The sequence below is a fragment of the Spea bombifrons genome, chromosome 9 (assembly GCF_027358695.1).
Source record: "Spea bombifrons isolate aSpeBom1 chromosome 9, aSpeBom1.2.pri, whole genome shotgun sequence".
Lineage (NCBI taxonomy): Eukaryota > Metazoa > Chordata > Amphibia > Anura > Pelobatidae > Spea > Spea bombifrons.
The window spans coordinates 26,875,887-26,896,507 of record NC_071095.1 but is presented as its reverse complement, the minus strand read 5'-3'; the positions used below and the strand labels follow the sequence as shown (position 1 = coordinate 26,896,507).

The window sequence follows — 20,621 nt, the reverse complement described above, 5'->3', positions numbered from 1 at the left end:
TGTTTGGTGGGTCGCTACATAGAATCTTCACGGTGGGCAATGATAGGGTTAATATCTCAATAGTTGCCAGGTATGCCTATAGGGTTCAGGTTAAAGCACGCCGGTACGAGCTGTGAGTGGCTGCCAACGACCGGCCCTCTCTGGCCCTCCATGAGCCGGGAGGAGGTGTGCCCCCCCCCCTCCAGGGCATTGTTGATCCCGGTTGCTATAGGAAGCAATGACAAAAGCAACAGTATCTGTCTTTGGAAATGAAACACCGCGGAAGCCATTGCGATACGCTGCCTGAGTTACAGACGGAGCAGGACAGCGGCTGACCCGGTGCCAAGAAACATGGTCTCCTATTGGTACGTCCTGAGCCCCTATACCTTCCTGTATACACACAGATATATATTCCTAGTGATATCGCTCTATACAGTTTCCATTAGCACACGGCAGGCGCTCTACGTGGGGCACTTACCCAGACAATATCATCTGTGTACAACAGATATGGTTATCTTATGCTGCTGACCCAGAGAGCTTGCAATCTAAATATTATATGGTACTGCACCTCTATAGTATGCAGTTTTTTATGTCCTGTTTATCCATTATACAGCGCCGCAGACTATGGTGGCGCTATATAAATCAGTAAATGATAAATCGTGTTGCTTATGTATGAAATAAAATTATCTCGATGGCTAGAAAGTAACCGCTTGGACAAAATAATTATCCTCACGGAACATTATATAATGTATATAAAATATATATATTATAAATATAATAAGTTTGTGTCTGGAATTCTAAAGTCACATGGGGGAACTACATGCTGGCGACCGTCAGCCCATTGCGGGTCTGCAGTACTAGAGGGGTGCCCACCAGTCTCCTTTACCCCATTTTATTTTAAAATGTTTAATTTAAAAAAAAAATGCAGAAATGATACATTTCCATTTTCTTTCATTTTAATTATAAACTAAACAGAAAATGTAATTTTATTTAAGAACTTTTGGGTTTTTAAGATTTCATGGATCCAGAATTCTGGAGACACGATTGACCCACCATGATACCATTACTTGGAACCTACAGATATTTGATTCCCCAAATGATATTTTTTTCCTAATTATTTTCGACAAAACATTGAAATAATGAGCAAAAAAACATGTTAATTTTCGTAACCAAAGTTTTGGCCAAAAGTCTTCTGAAGCCGGCTGTGTTTGGCGATTCAGCTCCATTTAAGCAGAAGTTTTAATGGCGGATAATCTTCTATTTATTTTTAATATGAGTTATTTTTCCACCCCCACCAGGTAAAGATTCACATATAAGCGATGGCTTCTGGAGACCTTCAGCCTGAGGAACCCAAACATGAAGACACAGGGCCACCAGAGACCAGGACGCTCAAGAAAAAGAAAAAAAGGATGAAGGGGGTGGCGGGAGATTCCGGAGAGACGGACGGGAAACAGGAGCGTTCCTGCACTTCTCAGGCTGAGATAGAACATCTCACCAAACAAGGACACAAGAGTCTTCTGTCTGGGGATTACCATCTCGCCCTGTCCAGCTTTAAAAAGGCGTTTCTGCTTTCTCTGGACACCAAGGTGAAGACCGTCCAGAAGGCCTGTGCCTTCAACCTTGGCGCCGCGTACGTGGAAGCGGGGAAACCAGAAAAGGGCTTGGAGTTTCTCCTGAAATCCCAACCTAGAGACGGAGAAGGCGGTAACTCGGGGGATCTTCATTTTAACCTGGGCTCTGCCTACGAGTCCTTGCAGGACTTCCCGAAAGCTCTTGAACATTTTAGGAAGGCCATTCCACTTTATCAGCCTACCCAAAGAGGTAGCCAGGCCGATTCGCACATGAAGATGGGCTACTGCTATTTGGGGATGAAGGACGTGGCCCGCGCGGCTCAGTGCTTCCAGGACGCCGGGGATATTTATCTGGAAGTCCAGAAGCTGGACACGGCGGCCCTAGCCCTTAACGAGGCCGCCAGCTACATGCTACAGAGCCAGCGTTACGACCCGGGCCACGTTCTCCAAATTCTGAACGAGATTCGAATGTTGTGCGATCACATCGCCAAAAAGGACCTATTGGGTACGTAGACCGTATCTTTTCGCTGACGATCAACGCGATGCCGGCCAATGAAGTCCAATAATAATAATAATAATAATCTGTACTAATGATGCAAATGGTGCAGTTCTGATGGATTCCACAAAAAGGCCCCTACTGTTAAAATAATAATAGTAAATCTGGGTTTCAACAGAAAAATCCTAATGCCGTTTATTATTCTATGCAAATAAACCCCCTATGAAAAAGTTTTAACTTTACAGTTGTTTTAGGAAATATGAAGCATATATATAAAATAATAATATATAAAATAATAAAAAAAATAACCAAAAGCCCCTCATTTGTCATGGACAGTCTGTTTTCTCCTGGTACAGACTAGGGTGCCCGTGGCTCTGTAATACCTGTGATCTCTTACCTTCCAGGTAAATTGTACAATGACATTGGTTTGAGTTATGCCCAGCTAAAGGTGTTCTCGCTGGCTGCTGAGTGCTTCGAGAGAGCGCTTCACTTCTGCCAGGAGTGTGGAAGAGACAGGCACAAGGAAGCGGTCGTGCTGCAGAACCTGGGGGCTGCGTACAATACCCTGGAGGAGTTTGAAGAAGGCTTAATGTATCATAACAAGGCTGCGTCGCTGCACAGTACGTCATGATCTCTAAATCCTTGCTGTTATGGGATTGCAAAAGGGCATGTGTAAGCGCTCATGTTGTGCCAGCAAACAGCGCACTGGAAAAAGTGAGGCTCAATTGATCTAGTAGGCTCAATTGATTTAGTTGGATCAATTGATTAAATGGGCTGAATTGATGGTGGCTGGACTTGACTACCAGTCTGACTGCAGTTAATATTCGATCAAGTCAACAAGACTGCTTCCTCATAGCAAGTTACTATTAACCCAGCAACTTGTCTATTCAATGAAGTTCACCTTACGAGTCGATGGCCGTCAACATTTTTTTTTAAAAGGATTACATTTGAGGAGACGGGGCCACCCAGGACTCCATTAAAACCAACAGGGCTGTCCAGCTTCATAACTGTTTGGCTGACAGACTCAACGATCAACTTGACCCAACCCAAAAAGAGAGCTTGCAACTCAACAGCGACTTGGCTTTTTGTGCATAGACAATTTGTTTAACTTGCCGATTGAGTGCTGTCGAGTGGTTTGGAGTTTCACCAAGTTACCTCTCTAAACCGACAACCCAACCTTAGCGAGCTGACCAGCTTTGTGTGCTTTGTTTGGGCTGTGGTTAGTAACATAACAAATAGAGCACCATAGCCTCCACAAACACCATGACTACAGACACCATTACTGGACGTGTCAGATTTTTATCTCTTTAGTCTACTTGACTATATATTTTGCTACTAACGTACCCGTGCAAACACATTTTTGTACTTCATAGCAAAGACAGGATAATTATTTGCTAAACACCCTTCTTCTAAATCATAGAACATTCCCCATAAACTTGCCAACTTGTATACATCTTGAACAAACACATGCTGTAAAACCAATTTAATCCACTAGAGGGAGCCTGACCCCCATTCACCTTGGCCCTTCTCTTAATAAACCATTAATAAGGGAAGAAGAAATGATTCCTCTCGCTATCGGGAGAGATAATGAGTTGTATTGGTTTTTACTCACCCCCATAACTTAAGTTTCAGTGAGGTACAGCACCCACTAACCTATGGAATTCCAGCATGTCAAACATTATTTGCCACCATAAACACAGGAACTACTAGTTGTGAGTCTCATGTCTGTTTCTTTTTAGGCTTCTTGGGTAACCGTCGGGCTCAGGGGCAGTGTTTCGGAAACATGGCTTATGCTCTGAGCCAACTAGGGGACCACGAAGGTGCCGGAGAGAATTACCTTCATTCCCTGCAAGCTTTTAAGGATTCAGGTACTTGATACTCATTACCAGGAATATCTTCTCTCTTTACTACCAAACGCTGAACGCTGATACATCGGTCAGAGTAGATGGGCTGAATGGTTCTCATCTGCCGAAAAAGGCGTTCACGGTTAACCCAACTTTTGTTGAGTAGACTGGCCTTGGCTTAGAAGAAGCGAACGTCTTAGATGAGAGGTTGAGCACTAGGGAGAACCTCACTCATCTGATGTTTACTTGGTCAACAGGTGATGTCCATGGCCAGTGGCAAGCGTGCGAAGGGCTTGGAGCGGCCAGTTTCCATCTCGGAGATCCAGAGAAGGCCGTGTCTTATTACAAGCAAGCTCTGGCGTTGCTCTCCAAAGCCAAGGTGGGACTTCACGTGGTGATCGAAAATCACGGCAACTGTATAGTGAAAACTATATGAACTTACCAATGGATCTGCAATCAGATGTTTGTACTGTTGAAGCAGCCTGCGTACAGGAGAAGGCTAGTAAAGGGGTAATAGGGGGGACTGCCCTGGGGGCTGCTTTGCAGACAGGTTCATGGGAGTTGTAGTTCTTTAAACTTAGTTTAAGTGCTGGTATATTAGTTCATTAGTTCTAGTGAACCTGCTCCAGTAACAGACTCCAGATCACCAGCAAGATATATACCTTTCACGTGGGCATGAACGCGTTTTACAAACTGTTACATTACATTTATTAATATAGTGCCAGCAGACTCCGTAGTGCTGATTACATAGCATATAGTACAATAACTGTGCAAAAAAAACTAACTTTTGAAATGTTTTATACACATAAAGGACACAAATGGGGAAAAACTGTTCATTCTTCACTTTCGCCAATCTGATCCCCGGTATCTCTCCTTTGCAGGAAGTTTCTGATGTGGTTCAGGAGCGGATCGTGAACAAACTTACAGACGCTCTGCAGCATAAGTTGTCCATAAACAGTGCCCTTTCCCACGTCGGTGGAATTAATCCAGCTGCACCTCTCGTGAGTCAATGATACAGAATGAGACTTAACAAAAGGTCCTAATGATCCAAGGTGTGCGGCGATGAACTAGCTAAGGCTAGAGAAGCCTATTTACTAAGATCTCACCAACTCTCCAACGCGTTAGTAAATATCTCTATTTCTGTTAATAGTAGAGGGCGTTAAATTGTAATCTTCTCTCAACTCTAGAAGCCCTTTCCTGGTAATCGAAAAGGAACGAGCCAAATCAGATTCACTACAGACGCGATAAACAGACATACGGACGAACCGCAGAGCGTCATACACCAAAGCCAGCCGTGAGTACAGGCTAGAACCCGCTGAACACAAAATATCCTGTGAGCTGCTGCTCACTTTTATCTTAATTACAGAATTATTTGCTTACATATAATATATATATATTTTTTTATATAATTTTCTACATATTAGGGCGTTCCTCAGTGCTGGCCCGACGTTGCCCAAACAGTCAAGACATGTATATGTTTTATACATACATACTCATCGCTTTTGGGAGGTAACAGCTGCCTCTGGTGTTCCCATCACATCCCTTGAATACGTTTATCATAGCTTTCACTTCCCAAGTAGGTCTTCACCAGTGGTGGCCCAATCCTTCTTGAGACGACATGTCATGTTCCTTAGGTCCTACAGGGTGATGAAATCAAAGGTTCCTCAGCCTGACATTGAGCTTAGCAGACCTACGGAAAACAAATGTAAATCAGGAGACGAAGACAGCATCTTGACAGACAATGGTCAGTGTTCAGAAGAAAGTACAAAATCAGGTGAGAAGTCCTTGCTCACGTCTTCTAGTATGAAAACAGAATGGGAGAGATATAATAATGTATAAAATGGGAGGAGGGCAAACCCACTGGGGTTTTTGTCCTGGTGCCACTTCACATATCAGGAAAATCTGAGGAATGTTTTTATTAGCTCACGTTGGAAGCAATGGAGGATACGAAATTGAAGATCTGTCGACAGATGCAGAGGAAGACGACCTGGACTCGGACGCTTTCACGGTGGTAACAAACGAAAACTCGGAAGATTCCGAGATACCAGACTCAGCAGCTGTCTCCAGTAGAAGTTACCCTCAGGCCAACAGGTAAGATAGGCGGACACGGCTTCCTGCCCCAGAGCAGCTGCTCAGGTTTAACCTTTTAATGACAATCTGATGCATTCATTTCCAGCAATCTGAATAATACATACCTGCATCCAGACCCATTCTACCAGAACGGCAACCACAGCGGCACTTTAAAGAACACTCAGAAAAGTAAGTAGAGGTTCTGTCTTGTGGGTTACGTAGTCTTCGTATCGAAGAAGTGGGGCTTTAGGAGATGGGGCTAGATATCTACTGGGACTTCCTAAGAAACTGATATGTCCAATAATATCCCAACGACATCAAGGTAGGCAATGGGACTAGTGGGCACCACCAATTCTGGGCGTAGGGAAAGCACTTTCGTTATTGAGAATTTTAATTCTGTCTTCTTAATTCACGTTGAACCCAAATCAGAATCCTTTTATTAGATCTGCCTTCTTCTCTACCAGGTAATCATGATTATGAGACCCTAAAGCTGATGACAATGAAATCAGAAAGGTAAGGTTGGTGAAATTGGTAAAAGTATAGTTTGCATCGGGGTATCCAGGTAGTATTTGCCTCCAGGGCTTGACAAATTTGTTGTGAATCTAGGCGCCAGCTAAAAAAAGTTAGGAGCCAGGATTTTTTTTAAACTAACAGTTGGTCAGGAGTGATCTGATCATCATCAGCCCACTTACTAAACTCACAGCATTTCTCCTGGAAGCACCCTGGACTTTCAGGTCAGTGCTGTTTTTTTTTTTGTTTTTTTTTTTAAACTCTTTCAATGCTGATGTTCCATTGGAGCACAGCATTGACTGATATTTAGTCCCCACAAGCTTGTGGGGACAAATGTTAACCCCTGCAATGCCACGAATGTGTCACACAATTGTGGCATTGAAGGGGTTAATGATGCCCCCGCGATCACTGCGATTGTGGCGACGTGGGGGCATTTTTTTAGGGATTAAACACGCTGACAAACACCTCAGTCACCTGGTGCCTGGGATTTGTCAAGCCCTGTTTGCCTCTATTAAGTGGTACTGCCTCTTCGACTTAAAAAGCTGCCTAATATTTTTGTTGGGGGTGAAGATACAAATGAAACTTTATTTACTATATAGAATTTATTTTCAGGGGCGCAGACGGACCCTCTGATGCTCTCCATGTCCCTAGACCCGAGGCGACTTCCCAAAAACAAGAGAAATCAAAGATGTGCCGCCTCATGTGAACTTTATTCTGGCAGAAACTGTCCAAGATAAGGAGGAGTCTGAAGTGCATTCCCTGCCGCTGTTTTCTGTGTTCTCTGTGAATCTGATTTTCTAGAGAAACTACAGGATCTGGAATTCTATTATAGATGAGAATGACTGCTACTGGTAACCAGACCGGTTCAGTTATGACACCAGCATTCATTTATATATGTTTCTAAAGATGGCTGCTCACCGGACGAGGACCTGTGGTCATCACCCAATGGTTGAAAGAATATGGAAACCACCTTGAGTCATGGGTGATGGCCGGCACACTTAACAAATCCAGAAACGACTATCCTCATAATTAAAGAGAAAAACTTTAAAAATGTATATATGCATTCTAGAACCGATTCCTTTCAAGTAGGGATTCTGTATGAGTTCATTAATTGGTGATCATTTTTATGTTCGTGGTCTCCTTAAGGGCGTAGGTGAATGTCTAGAATTAATTGGATACGGGAGAAAATGAAGTTATTTTTTATTACTCTTGTCAACAGATAAAGGTCTTCAAAGGTCGGCCATGAACCACTCCAAGGGGGGGCTTGAGACGTGCCAAATATCACAAGAAAGCACTAGTTAGACCGGTCTTGTGCTAGACGATATGTCATTTAGATTTCAAAGCATTTATAAACCAAACCCAAGAGAAAACCTGCACAATGCCTCGCTATCACACCATGCGTGGGTACACATACCTCCTTGTGGAAGGATGGAGATCTTCATGGGCCCAGCCTTAGTGGATCCCTAGGTGTTTAAACTGCATCAGTCAAGTAACCTCTGGAACTATGATCTACTCTCAACATGATCTTCGGTGACCACTCCAATGCCACTCTCTTTACAGCGTGTACATTGCATCTATTTCCTAAACTAGAAGATAACCTGCCTGCAACGCCCATCCACCAGCTTATCCAACCCATCTACAAATTTAGTCGCCAGCTCAATATCATCCAAAAATATAAAGAACCCACAACACGAACCCGTAAAGTTCTCCATCAATCCCATAAAAAAGTACTTTGTTACGGTAATTAAATGCCCATCACCGAGATGTGGCCGGCATCATCGGCAGACACGGCAGAGCCAGTTCCCTAGCCCTGTGCTCCTCCGAGACCACGTCAATTACCAGAATAATAATTAGAGTGACAAGCGTTACAGGATCACCGGAGATTTCCTGCCATCTCCGGCCTGTATCCTCCATCGCTTAATTACCTTCATTAAGGTGAAGCAGGAAGGTGCTTCACTAGAAGTGTTACTAGAAGGATCTGCTAAATACTGTCAGTATCCTCTAATTAATAAAATATGGAGGGTTTCAGGGATTTCATCTTTGGGTAGTTATTATATCTTTATCTATTCCTTCACAAGTGATAGTTTACGCCAGTATTTTGGGGGCTTTGAATGTAAAACGGCGTGCTTATTAGCAACATACGTGACCATATTAGCGCAACTGTTCGCAAAATGCATGCAACGCAACAATCGGCAACTTAACAACAAGGGAGAGATAACTTAATTGGGAGGAATAATCATTCGGATCCTAATAACTGTGGAATATGATGGCGCTATATAAAATAATTAATAATAATAAGAAGAACAGGACGTTAAGATGGCTGCTTCCGCTCTATACACATATGACGGATTTATAATATACGTATAGATAATAGTTTTTTACTGGCTTGAATTTTAAATAACCATCCCTTTTATTTGCATAAATATCCAATTCTTAGAACATGTTAAATCGCACACGCGATCCTGAGTATTGAGTATTTTATTTCTCTTATTTGTATACTTTGCTGACAAAATCATAATAAAAAAAATATATCTAAAGACCGGAAAAATATTTATATATATATTTTAAATTTATATATTATTAGATGCGTAACAAAAAAACAATCCAAACAAAACAATCAACCACTTGTTTATTTGTTTTTGTTGTGGGGGGGGCATTTGGGTCTTACTTGTAACTATTTTAACGGATACATTGTTTAGCGCAGCCAGACCTCCTTTTACCACAGAGTACGCAGCAGTGTGTGCAGATAGTACAGTCCCCGCTCTCTTACTTTATGGCCGCAGCGGTACTTCCGGTAAGATGGCGTCCCCCGTGTAGTTCTGCATGCTTTGATTGATCACTGTGCTCTGCCCTGGTATTGGCATAAGGTTGTGATTGCTTTTATTTATTGGCACAGCCCGGGATGACGTATATATGTTTTCCTAGACGTCCAGGTACGTGCTTTTTGTATATCCGTGTCTTTATTATTCCCCACGCTGACAGCCGACCACTTACCTCCATAGAGCTGCATTGGGAATCTCACCCAGATCCAAAGCATGTATAAAAAGTTTTTTTTATGGCAATAAATAATAGCGAGCAGCTGGGTCGTTTTATTCATTAACCCTTTGTGGACTAGTATCACGTGTTTTCGGGATTGTCTCCAGCTGCCAACTATAGAGATTGTTCACTTTAACGTGGATCTCACATAGATGTCAAGGCCTGTGGGTGAATTACAACTCCCATAATTCTCAGCCATTTGTTTGGGGGGTTGTGGTTTAGCAACTGTATCCTAGTGCCCCATTCAAAAGGGAATACTGTTTTTTTCTTTGTGTGTATACTCTTTAAAGGTGTTTTAATAATAATTATAATTTTATACAGGCCCAGCTGAAAGTAAGATTAAAGAGAACGCGCTGCGCATGCTACTGTATCTCGCACATTAACATGGCTGCTCCGTCAGAGAAGAACCAGGGTATTAAGTTTGCAGAGAACCAGCTGAGAAGACATGGCTGGGTTGAAGGTAAATTAAATGCTGCCTCTTTATACTATGTGTGTACACATACACACACACTACTTCTATTTTATATATTTTACTTTACATATTTATTTTTTTTATAGGAAAGGGCCTCGGGAAACAGGAGAATGGAATCTCCGAAGCTATCAAAGTGAAAGTAAAATGCGGCAAAGCCGGGGTAAGGAGCAATTTTACGTACGGAATTAAAAAGAAGAACCCATCCCTGCTAATCTATACAATTTAAGGGCAAATTATGATCAAGGGTATTGAAGTTCTTGCTGGGTCTTCTGCGTAACGTAGGGTACAAATGATACGTTAATTGGTTCAGCCGCAAGCAAATTCTAAATCTCTAGCCAAGATATGGTCATCAAGGACCATGCATGATGCTTCTGCCATATGTGCCTCTGTGTGAAAAGTAACCAATTTTGGAAGCTTTTGTGTGCTTGGATTCCTGCAGGTGGGGCATAACTCTGCAGAGCAGTTTACGTTTCACTGGTGGGACCACGTCTTCAACCAAACTGCCTCCAGCATTGCCGTGGAAGCAGGCAAGGTGAGGGGAGGAAATAGATGAGGATGATGGGGGTTGGTTATAAAGAGACATCAATTGCGTAACACAGGGAATAGAGGAAAAATTGCATTCGCACCATCAGAATTCCTGACCGTTCTGCATGTCCGTTTTTTTTTTTCATTGTCAGGATGGAGTTCAGGTGAAGAAGCTGAAAGAGGAACCTAGCGAAGTGACAAACAAGAAGCCCCGCAAAGCTCTCTTAAACAAAGATATGCTGTACGGCCGCTTCGTTAAGGTAAACTTTGATCTTCTGCACTTTAAGAACGAGGCAGCGGATTCCCACTCCATTTTCAGTAAGCAGTCTTGTCCTGGAGTACAGGTTAGCTGTAGCTTTTAAGATAGATCCCTGTCAGTACCGGAGGTATGATGGGGGACTTTTCCTCTGATTTCAATAGACTGCCACGCTGATGTCCGGCGGGGAGATGCCAGTGGAAAAGTCTTCATCTTCAGAAAGCAGCGACAGTGAGGATGAGGACGAGAAGCTGAATTTATCCTCGGCAACAAAGTATGTTTACCGCATGGTTATTCAAATTGCTTAGGCAGCAGGGCCTGGAAAGATTCCCTTAATGGATGTCTGGGAGATGAAACCTTGAACCCCAAGCAACTAAACACTTTAGTGGGCTAACTCCATGGAGTTCAGATGATGGATTTATTGCTCAGTTTTGTAGCCTAAAAACTGACATGCTCGCACCTTTGATGCATATTTAAAACCAAATAAGACTTACTGCATATTCCAGCAAGTAAGAGTAACTTTTTGGTTAAAAATTACCTTGTGTTTCTTTGTTCTGCTCCCAGGCTGACAGATGAAGACTTAATGAAGATCTGTGGAGGCCGCACTGCGCATAAGTAAGTTTCCTTATTTAATTAAGGTCAACAGTCTGGTTTCTGTTTTGGATCTTAGATTTTAAGTAGTTTGTGTTATTTCCAGAGGAGCCAGGCACGGATTGACTATGAGCGCTAAACTCTCCCGTCTGGAAGAACAGGAAAGAGCATTCCTTGAGAAATATGGAAATAAAAAACCGGATGACAAAAAAACGTCTTTAGACGAAGCCTTAGGGTCGGGCAAAAAGCACAAAAAGAATAAGAAGTGTTCTAGTGAACCAGAGAATGATGGTAGCGACGACAGCCCTTCTGAGCTGCCAACGAGGAGGAAAAAGAAAAAGAGAGAGCTGGAAAAAGAACATGGAGAATTAGTGTTGAACAGTTGTGAGGACAAAGCAGAGCAAGCTGTCCACCCAGAAGGCACAAGTGTTACAAAAAAGAAAAAAAAAAAGAAAAATAAGCAACGGGATTGCCCAGAGCACTCTGTGGAGCACGTGAAGTCTAAGAAAAAAAATAAACACAAAGAGTGAACACAGCCAAAGCTAACAATGATGACAAAAAGATAAAGCCAAATGTTTTGTCTTTATGAAATGTCTTTAAAAGGAACACTTAAGGTGACGATGGTAAAGGTGATTGCTTCCAGTGGACGATGAAAGTCTTACAGGATCTGAACCACTGTGATTTGGGTGGAAAGCTGATCATTTTAGTTTGGACAAAATAACTGCTCTCCTGTAAACAGAAGACAACCAGCCCTCTTTGGAGACATTGTAATGCCTTAAAACTGCATTGAATTTGTAAGTGGGACTTGTTTGCAATAAAATCTAGTTTAAATGTTTTATGTCATTAACCCCTTCCGTACCGGGACGTACCTGGTACTTCCTGGTTAACAGTCACCGGTAGACCGGGACGTACCAGGTACGTCTCCTCCAAAAAACGCCCCCACATCACCACGATCGCGGTGATCGTGGAGGCGCTGCTGCTGCTGTCTGCCCAGGAGTCCTGGGCAGACAGCACAGCCTCTCTAAACCCGCCCCCAAGCCTACGATCACTCCCACGGAGTGATTTTGTAGGCAGAAACAGCGATTGCAGAAAAATCTGCAATCGCGGTTTCAGCTGCCACAGGCAGCTTCAGGGAAGGGGGGGGTGTTGAATGGGTCCCCACACAAGTGTGGGGACCTGATCCAACACCCCCCTGCTGCCTGATCGCTCCATGAGAGCGCCAGTGCAGCGTTAACCCCTTCAATGCCGCGATCGCGGCATTCAATGCCGCGATCGCGGCATTGAAGGGGTTAATTGCCGTTTTGTAGGGGGCTCTGCTGCTGGTGGTCTGCCTGGAAGCCCAGGCAGACCAGCAACAGCAAAAACGACCCCCCAGAAGTCCTCTGATCAGTCCTGTAGGACTGATCAGAGAGACTCCTCCCCTACAATCTCCAGTCTATTGGAGATTGTGTCCCAGCTGCCAGAGGCAGCTTCAGGGACAGGGAGACAGGGTTCTTTGGTCTCCACATGAGTGTGGAGACCAGCCCCCCCACCCCCTCCCTTGCTCAGTTAACCCCTACCCCCCCCTCTTTCTCAATTAACCCCTTCAATGCTGCGATTGTGTATGACCCCCCATCGCAGCATTGCAGGGGTTAATATTAGTCCCCACAAGCTTGTGGGGACTAAATATCAGTCAATGCTGTGCTTCAATGGAGCATCAGCATTGAAAGAGTTAAAAAAAATTAAAAAATAATAATAAAGAAAAATAAAAAAAATTAAAAAATAAATACATAAATAATTAATAAAATAATAATAATAAAAAAAAATAACAGCACTGACCTGAAAGTCCAGGGTGCTTCCAGGTCAAATGCTGGGCTGGGCTGATCAGATCGCTCCTAGCCAATAGGAGTGATCGGATCATTATGGCAGCCCATAGATGACCCTGCTCTACAAAGAGAGAGGGGTCATCTAGGTTAATTATGAAAAAACACAAATTATTAATAAATAAAAAAATCATAATTATTACCTGATCACTTGTCGGTGACATTTTAAGTCGCTGATTATTGATCGGTCTCCCTGATTGATGTCAGCGGCCTAAACCTGTCACTTACAAGTAATCTGATAAAAAAAAATATTTTAAAAAATGTAAATGTACATGTTCCAGTTTTGCCCTCATAGCTTCCTCAAAAAATGCATGAACCATGCATGTGAGGCCTTGTTGGAATCATGGGATGTTGGTGAACAAAATGTGGTGTTTTCTTCCACTGTTGCACTTATGCTGTGCAAGAAATTCAGTGCAACATTGAAATGTATGCGTTAAAAATGCAATAAAATAATTTCCCTGTGAAGTTTGACAGACATCAGTGAAGAAATGGCTGGCTGAAAACTGTCAAAACTACCCTAGTTGAACACCTTGACTCGTCTACTGTTCATAAATATATACTTTTATGGGGTAATTTACAGTGGGGGGCTTCCAAAATGTCCCAAATGGGATATGGGCTCAGCAAACCAATTTCTGAAAATTCCAAATTTGAAAACGAAAATGCGCATGTTCCAGTTTTGCCCTCATAGCTTCCTCAAAAAATGCATGAACCATGCATGTGAGGCCTTGTTGGAACCGGGGGATGTTGGTGAACACAATTTGGTGTTTTGTTCTGCAGTTGCACATATTCTATACAAAATATAATATAAAATCTAAAGCAACATTGCAACATATGCAAAAAAAACAAAAAAATATAAAAATACCTCAAAATTTGGCAGCAATTGGCGATAAAATCCCTGTTTGAAAAGTGTCAAAATGACCCTAGTTGTACACCTTGACTTATCTACTGTTCATAAACATATAATTTTGGGGGGATAATCAGTATCTGTGACAACTCTTGCAGTTATTAGACTACCATGCCAAATTTGAAAAAAATTACATTTCAAAAACGTAATGCATGCCTTGCAATATTTGCCCTATACTGGTCAAAATAGATAAAAATCCTGGCCATGTTGGGTGGTTTCCAAATCAGGACAACTTAATGAATATATTTGGGATAATTTTTTCCCATTGGTTCAATGTGTGTACAATTTGTATGTATACAAAACTGTAAAAAAATGCTTTTTTTTCATTTTTTCCCCACTTTTTCCAGTTTATTTCAAACAAAACAATGTACTATCCAGCTTAATATGGTTTCAAATGAAAGCCCTACTTGTGCTGAAAAAAACAATATATGATTTGTGTGGGTGCACCAATTGATAAGAGAGAAATTACAGTTGAAGAAAGACATGGCAAAAACACAAAAACGGCTCTGGTCCTTTAGCGACACGTTAGTATCAAAATCCCGGTCCTGAAGGGGTTAAATTAATGTCGCGTGTGTATGTGTGTATATACACACACACAAATATTTGGTAGGGATAGTCACTTACGATTTTTAAACCTTTCACAAGAGCCGCACGCCGTGTGACGAAGGATATCATTACTATAAGCAGCGGCGAAAATTACAACCACACAATACTAATTAATTATACATTGGACTACTCACCGAGGGCTGTGGCTTCTTTTTTTCCTGATCTAAATTCCTGCATGTTGTCCCAGGTTTTCTGATCAGCAACATTACACGTATTATGAATTTACACAAAGTCACTAGGCCATGCCAAGCCTCAGCCTTCACGTGCATTAGCTATGCATTTTATAGAATAATCGCTGCTTCGTTTATGACTACAGTTTCTAGGTAGGCATTGAAAGCCCCAGTCCTGATCTGGGTCAAGGGTTCGACCAGTTTTGACCAGTTCTAAGAGGTTCTAGTTTTTCCTCCGAACAGACTCCAGTAATGCTAGTTTTACTGAAAACTGACGAAGGAACCCGAGACCTGCGGTATAACTATCGGTAATATGTAAACCTTTCGCCACTCTACAAACAAAAAGATTTGAGCTCAATGGCCACAATGCTTGTATACAGCCAGATTTAAATCCTTGCCACCTTCACAATAATTGAATCAGCCCCGTAGATGTAGCCTAGAGATAAGTGCATAATCTACCATGTGTAAAACCCATCACTACCTATGTTGTCTACCCTGTAACATCTGGCAGACACACCAAACAGGAGCGCACTGGGGAACTTCTTAAAGGGGATGAAATTAATACACAAGAAGCAACACTTTCCAATTTTAGATAGAGTTGTATTAAGTGCTTAGTCTTTGAAACAGAGCTGAAGGATATAGTTATTCCAAAAGAAAACCCAACAAAATAATTATATTTCCAGAAGCTGAATACTGCTGCATTTGCCTCAACAATACGGCATTGACCGAAGTAGGAGATCTGCTGCTCAGACCAAAATCTCTTTGTTTAGAACACTGGAGTTCCAATCCCTTGCAAAGCCCTGTCCTTATCGTATAGGGTTTCTAAGGCAGTTTCCGAACACAATCGGTGTCAGGGTATGATGGGAGGTTCAGCTTGTACTTCTCCTGCAGAGCCCGGGGCACAAACCGTCCACCCAGATAATGGTAACGCCCGGTGAAATTGCGTGCGGACAGCTTGGGAGCAGTCAGAGAGATGAGCATGTCCGGCTGGATCCCATCTGGGCCTCCCTTCTCCACATCCCAACCTGAAGACGTGAAAAGGTTGTTAAGTGACCTTGTAAAGAAGATACAGAATGCAAGTATCGCCGCTGGTGTCCTGCGCAGGCGCTGAGTGGCTCCCAGTGCATTCCCTCCCTAGCAGGAGTCTTCTGCCAAAGACTGTTATGCCTCCAAGCTCAAAGGGATGGAGCCAAGTAGGAGCAAGGAGAGGCGGCAGGCATGTACATGTTCCATTAAAAGGTATATATATAAAAAAAAAATACATGACTGTTCCTTTAAATCTATATCTGGTATGTAAACACTGAATTGATCAGTGTGTGAAATGATGCATGGGGGGTGATAAACCTCTAGATGTGAGACATCCTGACCATTTCATCTTTCTAGGTAACAAGAAGCATGGCTGTGAAGAGCCCTTCAAGTGTTTTAATACGTGAATGTGTTGTATGTATGCATGTATGTATGTATATATATATATATATATATATATATATATATATATATATATACACACACACACACACACACACACACACACACACACACACACACACACACACACACATTCATCAGAGAAATCTTATACCTGAGGGGATATCCACGCTAGCAATGGGTACGGTGATTTGCTTCAACGTGCTCAGGATTCTTGCAAAGGGCTCCCGGACTGCACCCTTGAAACTGAATCCAAAAATGGCGTCAACGACCAAATTATAGGCTCCATCAATCACCTTGGCCTGAAAATTCATAGCTATACATTAGTCATCACCCAGGGTTTTTGTGTGTTTCCTTAAGAACATACACCCATTTTGTTTAAGCGAGGTACTGTTTGCACCAAATTTATATCTACAAACATAAAAAACGTACCTCTTGCGGGAACTCAGCCAGAAATGGGATGTCCATCTTTTGACACTGCGTAGTCAGGTTTTCAAAGAGTGTCTTGTTTGGCTTCTTTGGGTAAAATATGGCTGGTTCATAACCCTTGGGCGGATGAAGCAGAAATGTCATTTAGAGGCACAATCATCGGCTTTACTTTATTCCACACTCACCCAAAATGATTTTGGGGAGGAAATGGTTAATGAGCTCCCGTAAAGCTTGGACTTTTAGCCAACTGACCTTAAGGTTTCTTAAATAGGTAAAAACTTACAAAGAGCTTGAGGTGTCTGGCGCAGACGAGGCCGTCGCCCCCGTTATTTCCGGGGCCGCACACCACTAGCACGGTGGGTAGACCTGATGTAAACGAGCTGATTGGATAGGCCTGAAAGGAAACATCAAAGCACACGGGGTTAAATGTGACAGTGACGTTCAATGGGATTCTATCCAAAATAGAACATTTGCAGCAAATAAAGAACCTGGTTCAGTTTCCATCATTTTTATTTTATAATAATATTCTGTTATTAATAAATGTTTTACATATTTTGATATTATTTGTAAAAAAATTTTTTTTTACTGTTTATGGGTCCATCGACTCCGGGGTCAACAAACATTAAACCGATACCTGGTTACAAGCCATATACAAACTATGTTTATCCAAATAATTGTTTAATCTTGCGAATAACGGCATTTGCCACCACGCGGGGGCTTTGATGCATACCTTGGCTACGGCAGTGGCACAGCTTAGGCCGGCCAGTTCCATCAGCTGATCCACGCTGAATTTGTACTCGTTGAATAGCTCCTCGTCCACGGCCTGGGCCTCTTCCTGGCTGGAGGCAAAGCACGGGAGATAAGTGTGAATGACAGGTTTGTGGTAAATAAATATGGCTGTATCGGTCAGAGAAGACCAGGGCTGCGCATGTGATACACTATGGGGGTATTGGCCGGCTTAAAGGTGAGCCAAGTGGTTGACGTGAGTCTGGATACTGTCCTAGGGGCATTATTGAGTCCAGTTTAGTGACTACACCTCTACAGATACTTTGGGTCACTGAAAGTTATGTACAGGCGGCGGGTACTATGAAGGAGGATAGACGAGACAGCCACTTAGCACTATTTCCCTTACAGGACCAGAATCTGTACGGCCCCTTCGCCAGCTTGGGGTAGTCAGCGTGCCACCCTAGCCTACCGAGCACATTCTGCACCGGAAAACATGACAGCGCTAAAGAAAAATGGATACTTCCTCACCCTTTGTGTATAAAAATACACACGTTATGGTGGGCAAAGATGATGGAAAACCCTTCCACATAAAATTAAAGGGTGGTAGAAGCATTATTAAACACTCATCTACAGACACCAGACACGCCAAAAAGGCTTGTTTTTTTCCTCAGAAATCTCATGGTGCTGCCACAACCACATGGGATTCTGGGTAGGCGCATGCAAACAAGGTCAACAGTGATCACCGTTTGCCTCTATATCCACTTTATACATGGATCCCTTAAAAGTAATTGCTCGGGTAAGAGGTGCAGGAGCCAGATCACCGCTCATGGACAGCTGTTTCGTCGTTCATGGGACTCGTGAGATACCGGCTTAATACTTGAGGCTTGGGGTAGCACGAGAAATACCATTACAAAATGACACGCAGGTGAGCCTGACCTTTACACAAACAACATTGGCAATGTAAAAAAAACGCTAGGTGGCGTACAGCTTCAAAAGTGGTCTCATCACCGTAGCAACCAATGTTATGATGCCATGAGCAGGAGCATCACATCGTATATACAATATATACACACATTATACATGTATATACGCTACATACATTATATATTCACATCATATATACATCTAGTTAAACTCTTATTTGTATGATATATCTATACCTATGCCAGCACGATGTATAGGTGAGATATACTGCCTATAAAGGGTCACAGTGTATATGAAAAGCCTGTTAACACACAGTATGGGGCAAAGGGGCAGCTACACTATTAATTACACCCAGCAGGCAGGGGGAGTGTGGCCTGACAAGTATACTATATATCTATATATACTATAAACCCCATGCTGCCCTAGGGCCAGGTGACCTCACACCGCCGCTACCCAGGTCTATCACCTGAGGTATCTCAGGAGCCCCTCCATGCTTCCTGCCCCTGCTCGGTACTCTCTGTAGCGCGCGTTCCCGACTCCGGTTAGACCCTGCCAGCGCGGGCACGTCTCTCCGCGCACAGCCAGGCGCGCGCCGCCCACCAAAAAGCCGAGTCCGAGGAGCGCGCGTAGCCCGTGCATCGGCAGCCACTTCCGAAATAGACAAGAGCGCATGCGCGGTAGCTGCTGGTCGCTGACTCCTGAAGGCCTCGGGTTTTATGGGAGGGGCTTCTGCGACTGCGCAGAGCATACCACATTCTGCGAGAGGGCGCTGTTGGCATTATTGAGGGAATGACGCTTGAGGGTACGACCTCTGGCATTCTAGCAGCTGTTGACTACCACCCCCATTATGCTCAGTCATGTGACCAGTTAACCAGTTAGCACAATCTCACAACTGTCCCTGTTTAATGTGACCAGTCCCTCCTTGGACCCGTGCCCCTTTTTCCTCCCCTAATGCCCCTCTTTTCTAGGAGTTCTATGAGGCTATCACAGGGTTCTACAGCCCTCAAAGGCCCAATGATGTGTATAGAAACAGCAGGTAATTAATTTGAAGCCCCACCTGATTAAATAAAAGTACCCCTCTTTAAGTTGTAAATGGCAAGAGGCGGCCCCATTACTCGGACATTTTGCCAGGGTTAATCCTTGGGGGTAAATATTTACCCCCACCACCCCATCTCCCATAGGCCGATTAGCCTATTACATCATCGAGCTGGCAGATGGTGACCTCAGGACCTTCTCCATATAAACCGAATAATCACTTTCAGGTATAACGACTCACAGTCATTAATATGTATTTATAAGGACACGCTGCTGACCTTTTGATGTACAATGTCATATACAGGGGCATTGATTGCGATTCATACTACGTAAAGCCATTTGTAGAGGCTAGCAAGGGTGTGACGCCTGCATGGTCACGGTCTCTCTCTCATGCTGAATGGGACATCGAGACCCTCATGGGACTTCTAGCAGTATTCCTAGGTGGATTTAGGAAAGGTATCAGAGCGAACCGGGGGGGGGGCAGCCACCGAAGGGAGCCTAGCATCAAAGCGTATAGAGGTGCCATTATCAGATATTTGCAGAGTTTTGCATCATAGAACACCGAGGGGCCACAATCAGATACAGAGAAGGAAAAGTATGTGATCCTCTGCTGATTTTATACGTTTGCCCACTCACAAAGACATAATCTATCTATCATTTTACTGGTAGGTTTATTTGAACAGTGAGAGAAAGAATAAAAATCCAGAGTAACGTATTTCAAATAAGTTATAGATGGATTTGCATTTTACTCTGAAATATTTTTTTGACCCCTTTGCAAAACATGACTTGGTGCTTGGTGGCAAAACCTTAGTTGGCAGTCAGAGGTCAGACGTTTTTTAAAGCTGGCCACCAGGTTTGGACGCATCTCAGGAAGGATTTTCTCCCACTTCTCTTTGCAGATCTTCTTTATTAGGGTTGAGTATGATGTTTGTCAACTCAAACCTTCAGCTCCCTCCACAGATTGTCTATGGGATTAAGGTCTGGAGACTGGCTTAACCCCTCCAATCCCCTATAGACGTACCGGGACATCCAAAAAACACCCACTAAGAAACCCCTATGGACGTACCGGTACATCTAGCCCTTCGTGCAGCGTCAGGGACACATCCCTGCCGCTGCACGGGAGACCAGGCTGTCGTTTGACAGCCTGGACTCCCCCCTGGCAGCAGAAGCCAGCGTTGCTGGCTTTC

General features: G+C 43.2%; 3 protein-coding genes across 3 annotated transcripts; 2 read left to right on the top strand and 1 right to left on the bottom strand.

Annotated features, from left to right (window-relative positions):
• The first annotated feature begins 241 nt into the window (after nt 1-241).
• On the top strand, nt 242-7,525 carry TTC24 (tetratricopeptide repeat domain 24). Its single transcript, XM_053474923.1, has 12 exons — nt 242-344; nt 1,278-2,055; nt 2,451-2,666; nt 3,786-3,914; nt 4,148-4,269; nt 4,772-4,891; nt 5,078-5,184; nt 5,525-5,664; nt 5,813-5,981; nt 6,067-6,149; nt 6,425-6,473; nt 7,083-7,525. Exons 2-12 carry the CDS (start codon nt 1,299-1,301, stop codon nt 7,174-7,176), a joined length of 1,986 nt encoding a protein of 661 aa, XP_053330898.1. The 5' UTR covers nt 242-344; nt 1,278-1,298; the 3' UTR covers nt 7,177-7,525.
• A 2,303-nt stretch (nt 7,526-9,828) lies between these two features.
• LOC128504736 (G patch domain-containing protein 4) lies at nt 9,829-12,186 on the top strand. The gene is made up of 7 exons (XM_053474922.1): nt 9,829-9,966; nt 10,065-10,138; nt 10,418-10,510; nt 10,656-10,763; nt 10,924-11,033; nt 11,324-11,374; nt 11,457-12,186. Exons 1-7 carry the CDS (start codon nt 9,891-9,893, stop codon nt 11,878-11,880), a joined length of 936 nt encoding a protein of 311 aa, XP_053330897.1. The 5' UTR covers nt 9,829-9,890; the 3' UTR covers nt 11,881-12,186.
• Nucleotides 12,187-15,478: 3,292 nt separating this feature from the next.
• On the bottom strand, nt 15,479-19,079 carry NAXE (NAD(P)HX epimerase). Its single transcript, XM_053474701.1, has 6 exons — nt 18,866-19,079; nt 17,480-17,588; nt 17,033-17,143; nt 16,753-16,866; nt 16,475-16,622; nt 15,479-15,917 (listed from the first exon to the last, which is right to left on the bottom strand). The coding sequence occupies exons 1-6, from the start codon at nt 19,069-19,071 to the stop codon at nt 15,715-15,717; spliced, it is 891 nt and encodes a 296-aa protein (XP_053330676.1). The 5' UTR covers nt 19,072-19,079; the 3' UTR covers nt 15,479-15,714.
• Nucleotides 19,080-20,621: the final 1,542 nt, after the last annotated feature.